The sequence below is a fragment of the Dromaius novaehollandiae genome, unplaced genomic scaffold, assembly GCF_036370855.1.
Source record: "Dromaius novaehollandiae isolate bDroNov1 unplaced genomic scaffold, bDroNov1.hap1 HAP1_SCAFFOLD_41, whole genome shotgun sequence".
NCBI classification, from domain to species: domain Eukaryota; kingdom Metazoa; phylum Chordata; class Aves; order Casuariiformes; family Dromaiidae; genus Dromaius; species Dromaius novaehollandiae.
In genome coordinates this window covers 1146927-1163438 of record NW_026991492.1, presented here as the reverse complement: position 1 = coordinate 1163438, position 16512 = coordinate 1146927, and the positions used below count along the sequence as shown (strand labels likewise).

The following is a 16512-nucleotide window of genomic DNA, read 5'->3' as shown; positions in this document are numbered from 1 at the left end:
CTGTGTGTGTTTTGGGGCCCTTGGAGTGCCCTGGCTGCTGCCATGTGTGGTGCTGTGCCCTGTGTGTCCCTGCTGCAGAGGTGCGTGTTGGCTGCCCACCCTCTGTGAGGCGAGAGGTGGGGGTGCAGGGTGTCACAGTGGTGAGTGTCCTGTGGTGGCGATGGGTGGCGGTCCCCACACCTTGGTGCTCTTCACGAGAGGAGGTGTCTGGAGAGAGCAGTGCTGTGCTCCCAGGCCGTAGCCTGCCATTACAGTGTTCTTCTGGGAGACCTGGGGTGGGGACCACTGGTGACCATGTTCCCTCCTTGGAGCATCCTGGTGTGAGCCAGGGATGCTTGCAGTATGCTGGTTCCTGTCAGTTGAGGTTTAGGGTTGCAGTTTCTGAAGCTCTTGATGCTTCGCTGAGTCTTTGAGATTGTACCAGGAGTTCTGGGGAAAGTCACCTTCTCACTCCTTGAAGGCTTTCTCTTGAATCTGGATCCTCACTGCATCTTCCCATCCCAGACCCTAATCCATTCCGATCCATCAGAGAGATGGGGAGTTCATCGAAGCGGTCAGAGCCACTTCTCCCCTTTTTGCCTGCCCAGACCCTTGCAGACAGTGGAGATGCCACCTCACAGGAAGTCAGGACTCTTGGGGCAATGGGTGGCTCAGAGACACCTGTCCTTGGTCAGCTGTGGAGGTGGAAGCTCCAAAGCTTCTGGTCCCTTTGGAACAGAGTCTCAGAATAGCAGATCCCTTGAGCCTGCAAGGGAGGAGACATCTGGAGGTGGGGGTCCAATGCCATGCTCAAGGCAGGTCCCAGGAGATGAGGTATCTTTGGGCCTTTTCCAGCAAAGTTTTGAATCTCTCCAAGGATGGAGATGTGAGAATCTCTCTGGGTGCCTGTGCCACAGTTTGGCCACCTTCATGGAGAAAAACGGTTGCTTTTAATCTCTAGGGAGAATGTCTTATGCTCCAATTTGTCCCTGTTGCCTCTCAGGTTGTTACTGTGCACCTGCAAGAAAATCTGGTTCCGTCTTCTCTGTGCCCTCCATCAGGTAGCTGTGCAGAGCAAGAGGATTCCCCCCTACCCCTTGGCCTTCTCGTGCTTAGGCTGGACAAACCCAGCTCTTCCAGCCTCTCTTTATATGCCCCATGCTCCAGCTCCTGACCTACTTGGTGGCCCTGTGCTGCACTCCCTCCTGTGTGTTCCTGCCTTTCTGGAACTGGAGATCCCAGACAGGACCTACTATCCAGACGTGGCCTCAGCTGTGCCAAAAAGAGGGGTAGAAAGTCTCCGGTGGCCCTGCTGGCTCTGCTTTCACAAATAAATATATCTCGGCGTAGAGGGGAGACATTTGCCCCTGGCTGTTGTGACTATGTAAGGCCAGCAGAACTGACAGTAACCCTCCAATTCTTTCTTCCTAGGTTGCTCCAGTCATGGTCAGGTAGGCTGCCAGTGCAGTCCTGGAGCCCCCGAGGATGGAGGCAGGGTGCCAGGGTGTGTCCCTGTAGCTGTCAACACCTTGGCCAGCATTGTGAGCCCTGTGTGAAAGCAGCTGCTAGTGAATGAGGTGAGGCTACATATGGATGCAAAGGCTTCAGTAATTGCGCCTGGCTTTCTTGGGTGACCTGGGGTGTGGGTTCCCCTCCTGGTACCTCTGTTGTGCTGCTAATTCCTCCTCCCACAAATGCTGTTAGTGCCAGCCTGTGCAGCAAATGCTGTAGTGCCCCCTCCTTTTCCTAGATGGTTGTGGTGCCATATAGGACAAGTCAAAGACCCTTCTAATAAATGCCAGCATCCCCTGTGTGCCTTTGTCTGAGTGCCCCAAAGCCTGCTTAGCTTGAACTGAGGAAGTCTCAGAGCTCTTGGCCTTCTGGCTCTGCGAGGGGTGAAGCTGTGCCCAGGGCCAGGCTGCCCAAGGCACCCAGCCATCGGTGTGCTGCAAACCCAGGTGCGGAGCCCAGGCTCCTGCTGCAGAACCCGTTCCCACAGGACTGCAGGTGTTTCCCCAGACCTCCAGTCTGGGGCTGTCTCCTTGCTGATGCCTCCTTTCAAAGCCTCTGCACCCCTTTGCCCTTCACAGAAGCTCCTTGTCCAGCTAATGAAAGGAAAGGGGCAGAGGTTGCTTTGGGCTCAGGAGACCTACAGGACTCCCAGATGTTTCCAAGTTGTGCCTGTGACTTCTCTATTGCAAAACAAATGCCCTAGCCCTTGTCCCTAGCTGGAGGTTCGTGATGTGGTGGGGTTGTGGGGGTGGAAAGCAGCAGGCTGCTGTGCCCACAGGGAGCAGCATCCTTCCTTCTGAAAGCACCAGCATCACCCGAGGAGCCAGCTCTGGCCCTGGTCTTGTGCTGAGAGTTTGCACGCAGCTTGTGAGCCCAGAGTGCCTTGGCCACCTCCTGGTGTCACCACAAGAGCTTCCCTGTGTGTCTGAGGTGAGGATCCAGGGGAAGGCAGCGAGCAGAGCAGTGCCTGGGGAGTGTGCAAGTGGTGAGTGTCCTGCGTCCATCTCTTCTTGCTGGCACTTGGTTGTATCTAGCAGAAGGGCCAGCTCTGTGGGGCAGAGACAGTGTGTTTGCAGACTACCTGGCACAGCCGAGGTCTGGAGTCAGGTCGATGCCTGGTGCAGTGCTGCGTGGATCTAACAGTGTCAGAAACCCTTTCCAGTGCAGCTGCTGCCTGGGCTGATCTCTTTACCGAGGCCCTAGAAATGGAGGTGGCATCCTGCTGTCATTTAGCAGGTGCTGCAGAACAAGTTTTTCACAGCTAGGACTCAATAGTAAAGGAGATGCAAGTGCAATTGTTCCTTTTTATGATTTGTGCCCAGGGTGACAGAGTGGAGATGTTGCATGACCTGGAGAGAATCCTGCCAGGAGATGATAGCTGTTTGCAGAGGAGCGTAATGAAAGGAGTGAAGACAGTGACATCAAGGTGCATGAGAGCGGCCCAGGTGAGCTTCTCTTCTGTGAAGGGCATCAGAGAAGCCTGCCTTAACCCGTGTGTTCTTGTGAAATACAGAGTGGCCCAGAGATGTTTCTCATGCCTGAAGAACCAGTGGAGTTTCCCAGCTCCCCCTGTGACAGATCCTTTGGCAGAGCACCTTCCTGTAGAGAAAAGGCTGTGCCCAGCAGGCTCTTGGTTGGTGCAGGTTCTTGGGATGTCACCTCTGTGTCTTCTGCTGATCAGCAAGAAACCTTTTAATAGCTTCAGTGTGGCCTTGGAGGTCCCTTCTGCCTGAGTACCTGAGAGGTCAGCAGCAGGCCCATGGGGAGGGTCTGTGCTTGTGAGGCCACTTTATCCTCAGGAGCTGCTGGGCAAGCTGCAGGCAGCTGGCTTGGGTGCTGCCTGTGAGGTGACTTGTGCCTCAGCACCTCCTAGGCCGGGGGAGGCACCTAAGTGCTGTTGGTGCAGGTTGTGAGGTGCTTCTGCCTCCGTCCTTGATAGGCCAGCAGCAGGCACATGGCTTCGAGGCTGAGTGTGAGGTCACTTGTGCCTCGGTATGGGATAGGCCAGCAACATGGCTGTCATTGGTGCTTGTGAGGTCAGTGGTGACTCAGTACCTGCTAGGGCAGCTGTAGGGACACGGCTCCAGGGCTTAATGTGAGGCCCCTTTTCAATCCCTACCTGGTAGGCCAGCATCAGGGACATTCCTGCTGGTTGTCTTGGTGAGGACGTTGTGCCTGAGAACCAGAGAGACCAGCCTCATGCACATGGCTTTGGTGGTGATGATGAGGTCACTTGTGTCTCAAAATGTGCTAGGCCAGGAGCAGGCACGTTGCTGCTGTTTGTTCTTGTGGGGTCCTTTCTGCCTCAGCACCTCCTAGGCGAGCATCAGGCCCATGGCTTGGATGCAGATGGTGAGGTGTCCCTTGGCCTCAGTGCCTCATATTGGCATATTGGTGCAGTTTGTACTTGTGAGGCCACTTCTGCCTCAGTCCCTGATGGGCCAGGAGTGGTCACATGTCTTTGATGCAGATTGTGAGGTCACTTGTGCCTGCGACCCTGATAGGCCAGTGGCAGGCCTATGGCTGCTGTTTGTACTTGTGAGGTCACTTCTGCCTCAGGCCCTCATAGGCCAGGCACACTGAGCTTGAGAGAAATTGTTTGTCAAGTATAGGAGTTCATTAGAGATAAGTGGTCCTACACATATAACAAACATTGGGCAGCACCAAACCATCTACAAACTGTAAGTATTAACACACCTAAAAGTATATCCAAGCCCTACTGTTAAGCCACTGATGCACAGTGTAGTGACCATTCCTGCTTTTTCCTTGTCCTTATGGAGCCACTCCTCCGGTAACAGTTTTCCCCAGATTGTTCTCACCACACTCCAGCTGCGCTGGGATGATTCATGTCCTCCCTGGCAGTTGGCCTCAGCGTCGTCCCCACTGATGGGTGGGTTGTTGGGTCCGCAGGCCAGCTGATGGTGAGTGCGAGTCCCCACAGAGGTGTGTGGCTTACTCTCTTAGCCTTCCTGGGCTTAGTTCATCATCCAGTCAAACAATGCCAGACCACGGTTACACAACAGCCGTATGGCCCCAGTCAATACCAACAGGCATACCAAGAGATAACCCAGTGCTCCGTCGACAACAGTACACTTATTCAACAGACAACCGTACTCAGTCGATAACAGTACACCCATCAGCAGGTCCTTCAGTGGAGAATTCCACAGTACCCGGATGCCTGCGGTGTGAGTCTGTGGTGTCACTTCCCCTTTGCTGACCAGGTTTGTTCAGCGATCATGGGGTCGTTGCAGGGTGTGCCACTAGGCTACAGCAACTGCACGGTGTGGTGACTCCAGCCGTGGTGTCCCCAGGGTTTCTTAACTCTTGGGGAGCACCCCAGAGCAAACCCCTCTTCCATGGGCTGCCCCATCCTGAGTCCCGCGCTTGCCTGTGTGGCACCTATCAAATGGCTGCAAAGGCTCTAGCAGGAGATGGAGAGAATGCCCCCCCCATACTCCAAAAGGCCTGGGCCACATGTGTACAGAGGCCTCCTATTCAGAGAAGTTGAGGCAAAAAAGAGAGGCAAGGGCTGTCCTGCTGAGCCCCTGGGAGAGCACTTCCTCTCTGCTTGCTGGAGGTGGGAAGTGAAGAGGACCAGGGCTGTGGATGTGCAGAGGAATTCCCAGTTGCAAGGCCTTGGAGGACTGGAAGCAAATGGAAGGGCTGGAGAGGTGGCCTTTGTGTGTTTTGGGGCCCTTGTGGGTCCCCTGGCTGCTGCCATGTCTAGTCCTGTCCCCTGTGTGTCTCTGATGCAGAGGTGTGTGTTGGCTGGCAACCCTCTATGAGGCGAGGGGCAGGTGGTGCTGTGTCACAGTGGTGGGTGCCCTGTGGTGGGAACGAGTGGTGGCCCCAGTGTCTTGGTGCTCATCATAGGAGGAAGTGTCTGGAGAGAGCAGTGCTGTGTGTGGGGAGTGCCGCCAGGTTGGGGAGCTGGGGAGCCCTTGGAGGTGAGGAGGTGACTTGGCTCGCAGGGCCCAGGCTGCCCTGGTGGTGAGAGCCAGGGATGCTGGCAGCCTGCTGCCTTCTGTGCGCCGTGTCCCCGTTGCCTGCCTCTCCCCATCCCCCCGGCCCGTATACCATCTCTGGTGGGATCAGTGGTGGTGTGATTCTCTTCTTGACCTCAAAATGGCTCCTACCAGCACACAGCCCATGAGGTTCCTCTACAAGAGGTGACCTCACCATCAATACTGCAGTGTCACTTCTTTTTCTCCCCCGCCCCTCTTCTGAATTATCCTCGCTTCTGGACCCCCACCTTCAACATCCCAGCCATGTCCTCTTTACTGGCACCTCCCTCTCCCCTATCCCTGTAGAATTACACACATGTGGCAGGATGAAACTGGGCTCCTGAGGAAGGCAGGCTGGGATGGCAAGGAGGTGCAGGTGTGCTCTGTGCAAAGGGGTGGCTGGAGTGCAGAGACCTTTGCCTTGGAGCAGGTGATGAGCCAGTGGAGACCTTGTAGGAAGGACAAGAGGACACAGCAGTCTGGGTGACATGCTGGTAGGTGATTCAGCTAATTCAGGATCTGCTTGGCAGGATCCAACAGGAGACTTCCCTGGAGGGCAGAGGGGCCATGAGGCCTCTGTGAAGACAGACTAGACAGAGGAAGAGAGGACAGAGAGGCAGAAGAAGAGAGAGGAGACATGTCAATTTGAATGCAGTAGTTTCTCAGAACAAAGTTTCTCCATTCAGAGGGTTGCCAGGAAGTGTATCATGAAGAATAACATAGACATACATATAAACATGTAAACTCACATACAGTAATTACTGTAGTGCAGAGGCATAGTGCTGCCAATAAAAAAGAAATAAATTATTCATTAGAATTGATAAAGAATTTTTGAAATTCTGAAAACAAAGAATTTCTTCAGTTCTTGCATAGAGGTATTTTTTTCATAGATTTCAAACTGTGACAAGAACTTTACATTCAGGCCTTTATAGACACATATAAAGGCCACTGCTGCCTGAGATGCCCTGTGTAGCTGTGTTCCCACGTGGTGCTGGGAAATGTGACCCAGGAACTATGGGAACCTTTCTGGAGCATTAGCTGGTCACCAGGAGAGGCATCTCCAGCCCTCTCAGTGGGACAACTTATTTCGCTCCATTGACTAGAAAGGGAAGTCCAGACAACTGGATTAGCCAGAGACATGTGCCCTGAAAGGTCTGGCATCGGGTGAGATAATTCCCATCCCTGTTGTCGTCTGAAATGGAGTCGCACTTCATGACCATGCAGGGAATGGAAAGGGAGAGTGGCTAGATGTGTAGGGACTCCTTAAAGACGTCACTGTAACACAGGTACGTTGAATTCTGGCCATCAATAACTAGGGCATTTTATTGAAGCTGATCAGCCTGCTTTCCTCTATCATTGTGAGAGCTCAGCACCTCATGGTGTGACTCACTGTGTGCAAAGAGTGAGGAGTGGCAAGGAAGATCCTGGGCAGGGAGTGGTTTGAGGGGTGCTGGACTTGTATGAGATACAAAAATAGATGTTTTTAATACTGTAGGACATATCATAAAAGAAGACTTTAGAAACTGTCAATAAAAAAGAAAGAAGAAATAAATTAAATAAATTACTGAAAGTGAAAAAAAGAATGTTTTGTTACACTTTTGACCTTTTGACACTTCTTTGTGTTCTTATTGCCCTTTTTTGTTTAGTTCTTTCTTGATACACTAGTCTTCTACAGAGATTCTTTTCCTTTTTTTTTTTTTTTTTTTCCTGAAAGAGAAAGAGAATTTCAGAGCTGGGGTGGGATGTAGTCACAGGGTCATGGACACATGCTGCCATTGCAGGTGCCCTGGTCCCCTCTGCCCAACCTCCCTCTGCAGCTCCCAGGGGCTCCGGTCTCCTGCAGGTCCCCTGTGAGAGCTGCCAGGCCCAGGCAGGTGCCTCAGAGACACCAGAGCCTCTCCAAGTGCCACTGGGAGCTTGTGGTTGGACACCTGAACTCTGCCTGGAAAGGTGAAGAACTGTTTTCAACATTTCAAAAATATAAGCCCACTTTCATCAGCTCAAATGATTGACTAATATTAATGTCAATGTTTTGCTATGATGAAAGAGTGGAAATCATCAGGAAGGGTCTTAATCTCGGGAGAAGAAATATTGATCAGCCCTTGACCTTGTGTTTCCACTGCTCTGTCTGTTAGGCTGTGGACGTAATCTCAGTGATCTCTCACATATTTCCACATATCGTGATTAAATTCATCATTTCTAAAGGTATCTTTGCATCAGACTCTCTGGACATATGCACTTTCCCTAGTTTCCCAGTTTTCCTCCTCCCCTTGCTCTTTATCATTCAGATACCTCTCAACTCTCCAGGTGCTGCTCTGAGCATCTGGGAGTCTGAAGCTTGCCTTGTCTTTCAGCAGTCTCATTGTCTCTTTAGCCACCTCCTTTGTTCTGTTTTTTTGGTTTTTTCTTTCCCTATCTATCTTTTGAAAACATTTCAAGGAAGGTTATTTCTTGCGGGTGGTGAAGCTCACTGGAGGAAGCTTGGACTTAACATACACTTGAGGACAGTCTCTTTTATGAAGCTGTTTCAAAATTTATTTTTGTTTGATCACAATTAAGACAAATCCTTCTGTGCATGTTTGCAGCTAGTTCTCTAAGGCAAGCAGGTGGGAATTGGTGCACATGAGCTGTAACCTTCAGCTACAGCCTTGAGAGGAAAAAGGTGAGATTTTAACCAGAGTGCTCTAAGTCCCCAGTGGCTGATGAGGGAAGTGGCAGGGCTGGGGAGCTGGGGAGGAAGGTTGTCCATACATGTCTCCTATCAAAAATACTGCTTTTCCTACATGTCCAGGCTTCATTCGGAGACCCAGAAGGTCAGTATGAATTGGAGAATGTGGGTATCGCTTATTGTGAAAACTGAAGAATAAAGAAAGCTTCAGAAGCAGACATCTTTCTTTTTCAGGTGCTCATTGAAATCTGCCTAATCTCAATACACACCTGAAAACTTTCTAATTAGCCACACAAGATCTGAAGAACTGAAGAAAATTATGGAAAGAGGCATGGCACCTTAGAGGGTTTTTAATGACCCCTCGGGTGTATTTGGTACTGAGGGCATGAACCTCCGATACTGAGAAGAAACTGAATGAACCTCTCAAGAAGTTGAAGTCAGAAGCAAATCCCAAGTTTCTTGGAGTGCTAATGAGTCCCACTGAGGGCAATTACCAAGAAAGTCTCCCCAGGGGCTGATTAGAGCAGAAAGTTGGAGGCCCTGATTGCAGGTAGGCAAAGGCAATGTGCAGGTGGCTGTGATGCCAAGTCAACCTTGCTGTGTGTTATCAAGCAGAGCAGCCAGGCACTGACAGCCAGCCCCTGGGCAGGGTGATCCTTTCCATCATGCATTGCTCAGGGCTGTTCCTGGGGGCAGTGTGCAGGTAGGGGTGCGCAGTGCCGAGTGCAGGACCATGATATGGCACCTCCTGGGCTCCCAAGGGACAAGGAGGCAGCCAGGCCACAGTGCTTTAAGGAATGGCATCTTCTCCTGGGCCTTGGTGGCCCAGACACCAGCCATAGACAGGAGGACAAAGACCTCGCTGTTGGGAGCTTTCAGCCTTGGCAGTGCCCCTGGCCATCTCCACCACAGGCTGTCCTGTGCTTTCGCACACCTGTGCCTGTTTCCCTGCACACTGTACACACCCAACACACCCAACCTGCTTCCCCACCTTGCTCTCACCTCGGGGTCTCCCTACAGCTACTGATGTCTCTCTGTCCTTGCTTGCTTTTCCTTGAAACACAAAGCCAGGGGCTAATCACAGAGTCCCTCTGCATGACCTGTAGCACCACAGCACTTCCCTACGAGTGACATTCTTTTACTTGAAGTCCAATCTGAATCTCTCAGGCTGCTGTTTGTGGCTCTTTCCCCTTCTCATGCTGTTTCCCACTGTTAAGAAAGTTATTGAACTGAAGCTGTCTAGAGGTAGCTGCTTAGCACAACTTATATAAAACTTGCTTAGCATGAGTAGCTAAATTTGCTGAAGCCTTGTTGTGGTCTGGAATTACCACCTCTTCGTCAAGCCCTTGAGAGACAACGGCAGGACCCAACGAGGAACAAAGACACATCCCTCAGCAGAAACCGCAACAGTAAAGATAAGAAAAGAAACTGCCTGCCCAGGGACAGTGATGAGACCCAGTAAGGAGCAGGAGACCCCAGACCTGAATATTACTATTGGTCTGAACTACCGTGTGAGGGGTGGAGAACTGAGATTGAAAGCTCATAATTGCCCAGGGATTTTTTTGTTCTGGGTCCTCTTAGAAGGCACCCAGCTCGAGCTGTAATTACTGAATGTATGTCTGTCCCGATCCAATATCGGGAGGGTTTCGTTACGATCCCAAGGACGAGATTAAGACGCTAAAACCGGTCAAATATCGTACAACCTTTTAACTTTATTTTCCACAGAGTGGGGAATAAAGGTGGGGAAAGGCAAAGGGGAGGAGAGAGAGAGAGAAAGAGAGAGAGAGAAAAGGGGGGGAGAGAAAGAGATATCACCACCCGTGGATCCAGCGGCGTCCCGTTGGTCCTCTTCACCCTGGGTGTAAATTTTAGCGATGCACGTGCAGTAATTACAACTCGAGCAGGGTCCGACCCTAGGTTCCTGCTGAAAAGTTTGGAGCCAAATCAAGGCAAATTAAATAAATAAATTGTAATGACACGCGTGCAGTAGTTACAGCTCGAGTTGGGTGCCTCCGAAGAGGGACCCTGAACAAAGAAATCCCTGGGCAATTATAGCTTTTTTCAAATTAAGTTTCCCTCCCCTCATGCGGCAGTTCAGACCAATAGTAATCTTTGGGTCTGGGGTCTCCTGCTCCCTTATTGGGTCTCATCATTGTTATCTTTACTCTGCCCTTCTTTCTCAGGGCCTTGACAAACAGGTGTTGTTCCAGCAATTAACACTTACAGTGTTATCTTCCAAGGTCCTGATGAAGAGGATACAATCCAGACCCCCCTAATTAACACTGTTTCAGCAGTGAGGGGAGGCTTTGTTTCTCAGGGTCCTGGCGCCCAAGCAGGCCTTATTTCAAAGCCTTGACATCCTCCCTCCCGGAGTGTGACACATAGGAATGCAAACTGCTGGTAACTCCCTTATCTTTCCAGTCTGCACCAGCTCTGGGGCCCTTCCTCACTGAACTAGGGAGTGCGGCCTAAGGCTTCAGCAAATTTAGCTACTCATGCTAAGCAACTTTTATAAAAGTTGTGCTAAGCGGCAGTAATTTGCAGTCCAGGTCCCAAAGTCTCTGCCCGATCATGGTCCGGTTCAGCGCAGGCTCGGTGTGTCCCGAATGGTCGCAGGGAGACCATTTCAGGGGTCGCAGCAGCTCAGTCCTGTTTCCGCTGGGAACAGATGGCTTGTTTGGGGTTTTGGTTTGCTTGCACCTTATGTACCAAGAAATGTTTAAGGCAAAAGTTCACTCATCTGTCCGCCACAATGTCATTAAAATTTATTTATTTATTTAATTTGTTTTGATTTGGCTCCAAACTTCTCGGCAGGAACCAAGGGTCGGACCCTGTTATGGTGGCCGGCGAGCCTAACCTTCCATAAAATAAGATTCAGGTTTCATGATTACGGTTACAAGTTAGGTTTTCGCTTAAGAACATAAGTTTTTGGGTTAGTGTTTAAGTTGGCATTAGGATTCAGGTTCTAGGGTTTCGAATTAGTGTCATTAGGGATATGGTTAGGTTTAAGGTTATTGGTTACCTTTAGGTAAAGGTTAGGGTTATGAATTAGGGTAATGGTTGTTTTAATTGCTCGAGGTTTAGGGTTAGTGCTTGTTAGGTTTTGGCTTGCTTGATAGGGTAAATGTCAGATGGTTAGGTTTAGGGATCGGGTTTGGATTTTGTTTAAAAAATAGTGTCATGAGGCGTAGGTTAGGGTTTAGGGTTGAACATTAGAGTTATGGGCTAAGGTTAAGGTTTAGGTTTTGGTTAGGATTTGAGTTAAGCTTATGGGCCAGGGCTTGAGTTAGGGTTAGGTTTAGAGTTCTGGGGTTAGGGTTTTAGGGTTAGGATTAAGGTTTTTGGAGAATGGTTAGAGTTCAGGTTATTGGTTATGGCAGAGGGTGGGGATTAAGTAAGGGTTAGTGTTAGTTTTAGAATTCAGGGTTAAGACTAGGGTTAGGGCCATTAGGGTTAGGGTTGGGGTTAGGTTTAGGCTTTCCTGACAACATCCAAGCACGCCTGGGCCAGGTTTCTCAATTTGTCTTTGGAGCCTCTCCCTGCTTTCACCTCCTGCGTGCTGCCTGTTTGCCCTCGAGCTCCACCCCACGTGCCCCTGTTCACACCAGCCCGCCTGCAGGAGGGCAGGGGGACACCTCACCTGAGACAGTTTTAATACCGCCTGAAGGCCAAAATCTCTTTGGAGGGGGAAGCCACCTGTGCAGTAGTAAACCTCCAGGGCAAAGGCTTTGGGATGACCTCATGTGGCACCCACCCCTGAAGGAGGAAGGTCTCACCCCACAGCAAGAGCCCTTTCATCTAGGAACTTAAACAGTTTCCTTTGGGAAGGAAATCCGAAACTATCACTACCACCACCTGCCAAACCACCCAAGTCCTCCACCCAAGGTCTGCCTCCAAGTCCTGTCCGTGTCTTGCAAGATACAGAGATGAGATGCGCCTGTCTCCTCTCTTGGTGCCTCCCCTCCTCTCTTGTCATGCCGTTCAATCACTAGCAGGAATTCAGTGGTCAGAAACCTCCTGGCTGAGAGGCAAGAGCAGAAGTTCTCCCAGGAATTTGATCAGGCAGGGAAGTCGGGAGTGGGGAATCCTCCCTCAGCAGATGCCACTGACCTCATATTGTCAGGAGGCTCAGTGGTCAAACTCATGTCCTTTCCAGGTCCCTCCTGGGGGAACAGGTTTCCTCCCCATAAAGAGATGATACCAGGGTCCAGGATCAAGGGGGGAAACAGGAGATAACAGCTCCAGTGGTTCTGGCATCCTTGTCCATAGCCCTGAGGTCCCAGAGGGTTTGTTTGTGGAGCAATGAGCACAGGCCCATCTCAAACCTGGTGCAGAGCATCCTTCAACTCCCCTGCACAGGTCACTCCCAGCAGTCCCTGCTCCAGACCTTCCCCACGGAGACCACAGCAGGGCCAGGAGCGGGGAACTCCCCAAGGACCCAGACCGAGCCCCCGGGTTTGGCTGGGTGCTGCACAAATCCTTCCCGCTCCCACAACAACATCCTCCCATTGTGCCAGGTGTTGGACAGACACCTCTCCCCAGCTGATACTTGGTGCCCCTGTGTGCACGGTGCTGCACAGGCCCTCTGACCCAGACCAGGAACCATCCCATAACATGCTGAGCATGGCACGAACTCTGTTTTAATAAAACATTGGCCCCTTTCCTCGGCTCTTCACAACCATCCCCCATTTCCTCTCCCAAACCTGAACCTGAAAGGCCACCACATTGCCCCTTCCCTCAACATGCCCACCACCTCAGTCCTTAAACCAGGGTGCCTTACCAGGGAGTCCTGCAGAAAAAAAGGTCTCACTGATGAAATCAATCTATCAAAAGGGAAGGTGATTCATTTTCTCCCAGTACTTAGCCTCTGGAGCGAAAAAGAGAGTTTTACTGGGGAGAAATAGGGATGACAGCAAAAATGAGAGGGAAATGAGAATTCTTGTATAAAATAATATGTAAAGGAGATCAAGGAAATTAAGGAGGGATTCCTATTCTTCAGTTTGGACATGTCCAGAGGAAAGGCTCGATCCATTGCCCACTCATTGATCTCTTTACGAAGGGATGTGGGGGCATCCAAGACACACCCGTGTATCCATTCCTTCGATTTAGGGAAGCTGGTCAAAGAACCTGACTTTTAGAGCAAGTTTTCTCCCCTCATGGGATGGGTGCCCACAGATGGAGGGTGAATCACCTCCAGGAGTGCCCAGCCTTGCAGGCAGGAGGAGCCAGCAATCACTGCAGACTCAGGTGTCTCACTTGGGCTTCTCTGCCCTTGGAGGGAATGAATCCTTCAAAATCTCCCCAAGCATCTGTGTCTCCTGTGTTGATGCCTCCCTCTGAGGGTATCCCCTGCACTTCTGCTATGGCCAGGGGATGCAAAGGAGGAGCTTTGGGATCTCAGTTCATCTCGATCCACAGAGTCCTCCTAGGAAGGGGTAAAGTGATGGCTCTCTGGAACTGCCAATCTCCTTACACCTTCTGTAAAGGCAGACTAGCTGCCCTCACAGCTATCACAACTGGGTGTCAGATGTGTTACCCCATGATCTGAGAATGGCAATCTGTGTCCATCTGTCACCATTCCCAGCAAAGTTGCTCTCCCAGTCCAAGTCCTTTGCTGCCTGCCACTGACCAGGTAGAGGAAACAAAGCCTCTCCCTGATGCTGGTCACCTTCCTCTTTGCTATTTTGTGGCAATCAGGGTCCAACATCTCCAAACCTGGAATAAAATCCCAACACACGGGCATGGTTAATCATAGCTGAGATTATGATTGAACATCATGGCACACAGTGTCTGCGGTCATCTGCCTCTAGTTTCAGTGGTGCCTCTGACCCTTCTACTAAAGTTCAAGTTATGATTTCACAGGAAGGTAGATGAGAGGTACAGTGGGAACAATACACACAGGCCCTGAGATGAAAATGTCCCAGTTTGGCTTTTTAGCATAGAGAATGAGCCCTGAGAGGGAGGAGAGTGAAGGACAACATGGAGAGTGGTCAAGGTGCCTACAAAGGACTTTGAGGGCTTCCTAGGGTCAAAAGCCTGCCTTGGCTGATTCTGCTGACCTGATTGTCATGGGATAGAAAGGGATCCCCTGCTTACAAGCTTCCAGAGACATGGTCTCACCACAGACACCTACACCACACCTCTGAGGACCACCGCAGGTAGTGAAACTGCGGGTGAACACAGTGATTTAGACATTAGCAGGAATTGGGGTTTGAGGCCCCACTTCATCTCAGCAAAGGCTTTTTGTTGACCCGGGAGACTTTTTCAGCTGAGCTGACCTGCAAGGTCCCTGGAGAGACCACAGACAAAAAGAGGTGCTCTGAAGGGAAACTGCATGTACCCACTGCACTCAACATAGGTGGAACTGCAGACAGGCTGGCCCTGAAGTCTCTGCCTGCAAGTGTGAGTGCCCTTGCCCAGGCACGATACTGAGGGACTTTTCACGTGCCCTGGGGTTTGCCTACAGCATCCACTTGCAGCACCAGTCCCAGGTGGACCCTTCACTACCTGCCAGGAACCCACAGGTGTCTGGGAAACTTGAAGCCATCACAAATGACAGGAGACACCAACGCGTGTTTGGGCAACTCTACCAGTACGTGCCTGACCTTTAAACTGAAGAGGAATGAGGCCTGTGGGCTGAGACACTGCCTTCTACCTTGGAAATGTTCACAGCAGAGGGAGATGGGTCCATCTGAGGAACCTGCAGTCAGGAAAGCACTGCCGCTCCTGATCTCCATTCCTATTCTCCATACTCCTTCTCGACTTTAACTGTTCCTGTGATTCTGTTCTGTTCTGTGTGATTCTGCTCACTTTTCACCCCAGATGAATTTCCTCTCACCCCAGAAAAGGAAAATGACAACACTGCAGCACTTCCACGTACAGCAATACCACTTTATTGTCTGTAAAGGAAGCACGAAGAATGGGACACTTCCATTCTCTTCTGAACCACACATTAAATTGCTGATGGAAATCTATACTCTCTTCCTCCCTTCTGCTCACCACAAATATCCTCAGTGCTGTGTTATTCTGAAGGGATACCGGCTATGCAGCACTTACTACCCATTCTGACTTCACTACTTTGCAGAACCAGCAGTGTTTTGTACACAGGAGTGTACAACTGCTCTAAGCCAGAGCTTTCCTGAGTGCTTTCCTCAGGGCCTCCCTGACCTCCCTGTTCCGCAGGCTGTAGATGAGGGGGTTGACCAGGGGCGTGAGGACAGTGTAGAAAAAGGAGAACACTTTGTTGAGCTGCCTCAGCTGGGGGGTTCTGGGCAGGGTATAGACAACGATGAGGGTGCCGTAGAAAACAGTGACAATGGTGAGGTGAGAGGAGCAGGTGGAGAAGGCCTTCTGCCTGCCCACGCTGGACGGGATCCTCAGGATGGCAGCTATGATGCACACGTAGGAGGCCAGTGTGAACAAGAAGGGGAAGACTATATCCAGGATAGCAAGTATGAAAGCTAGCAGTCTGACCACATTGGTGTCACTGCAGGCGAGCTCTAGCACTGGGGTAAAATCACAGAAGAAATGGTCAATTATCCTGAGGCCACAGAACCTTAAATGGGATAAGAAAGAAGTGGCTACTGTAGAGGTAAGGAATCCTGCTAGCCAAGACGCTGCTGCCAGCTGTAGAGAGACCTTCCAGGTCATGAGGCTTGTATAGAGCAGGGGCTGGCATATGGCCAGGTACCGATCATAGGACATCATGGCCAGCAGGTAGCACTCACTAACTAAAAAACAGCCAAAGAAATAGAGCTGTGCCATACAGCCACGAACAGATATGATCCTGTCCCCAGTCAGGAAGCTGGCCAGGAGCCGGGGCAGGATGGTAGAGCTGTAGCAGGTCTCCAAAGAGGACAGATTGCCCAGGAAGAAGTACATGGGGGTGTGCAGATGCAGGTCTGCTATCACCAGCACAACTATGAGGATGTTTGCAGCCATCGTTACCAAGTAGATGATGAGCGAGAGGAGGAAGAGGGGTGTCTGGAGCGAGGGGACATTCCCCATTCCCAGCAGCATAAACTCCACTGGCAATGTATGATTATCCCATTCCCATTTCTCCATGCAGCACCACTGGTCCCTCATTCCGCTTTTGCCAGCAAGGGAACCTAGAAGAAAGAACATTTGCTTCATTCCTTCCTTCCTCTAAAGAATCATGAAGGACTTTGCTGTCAGAGAGAACATAAACTCTGCCACTTCTCTGACTACATTTGTGTTCCCTTTATGGCCTCCATGCCTAGTGAAAGGAGGGAACTAGGTTTTTCCGGAGAGTTAAACCATGCATCTAAAGAGAAGCATCTCCTAGGAGAACCACAGAGGTGAGCTGTCCCACGGAGGTGCTCATTTCAT

General features: G+C 50.9%; 1 protein-coding gene across 1 annotated transcript; it reads right to left on the bottom strand.

Annotated features, from left to right (window-relative positions):
- Positions 1 to 15285: 15285 nt before the first annotated feature.
- On the bottom strand, positions 15286 to 16227 carry LOC112996818 (olfactory receptor 6P1-like). Its single transcript, XM_026122503.1, has one exon. The coding sequence runs from the start codon at positions 16225 to 16227 to the stop codon at positions 15286 to 15288; it is 942 nt and encodes a 313-aa protein (XP_025978288.1).
- Between the last annotated feature and the right edge of the window lie 285 nt (positions 16228 to 16512).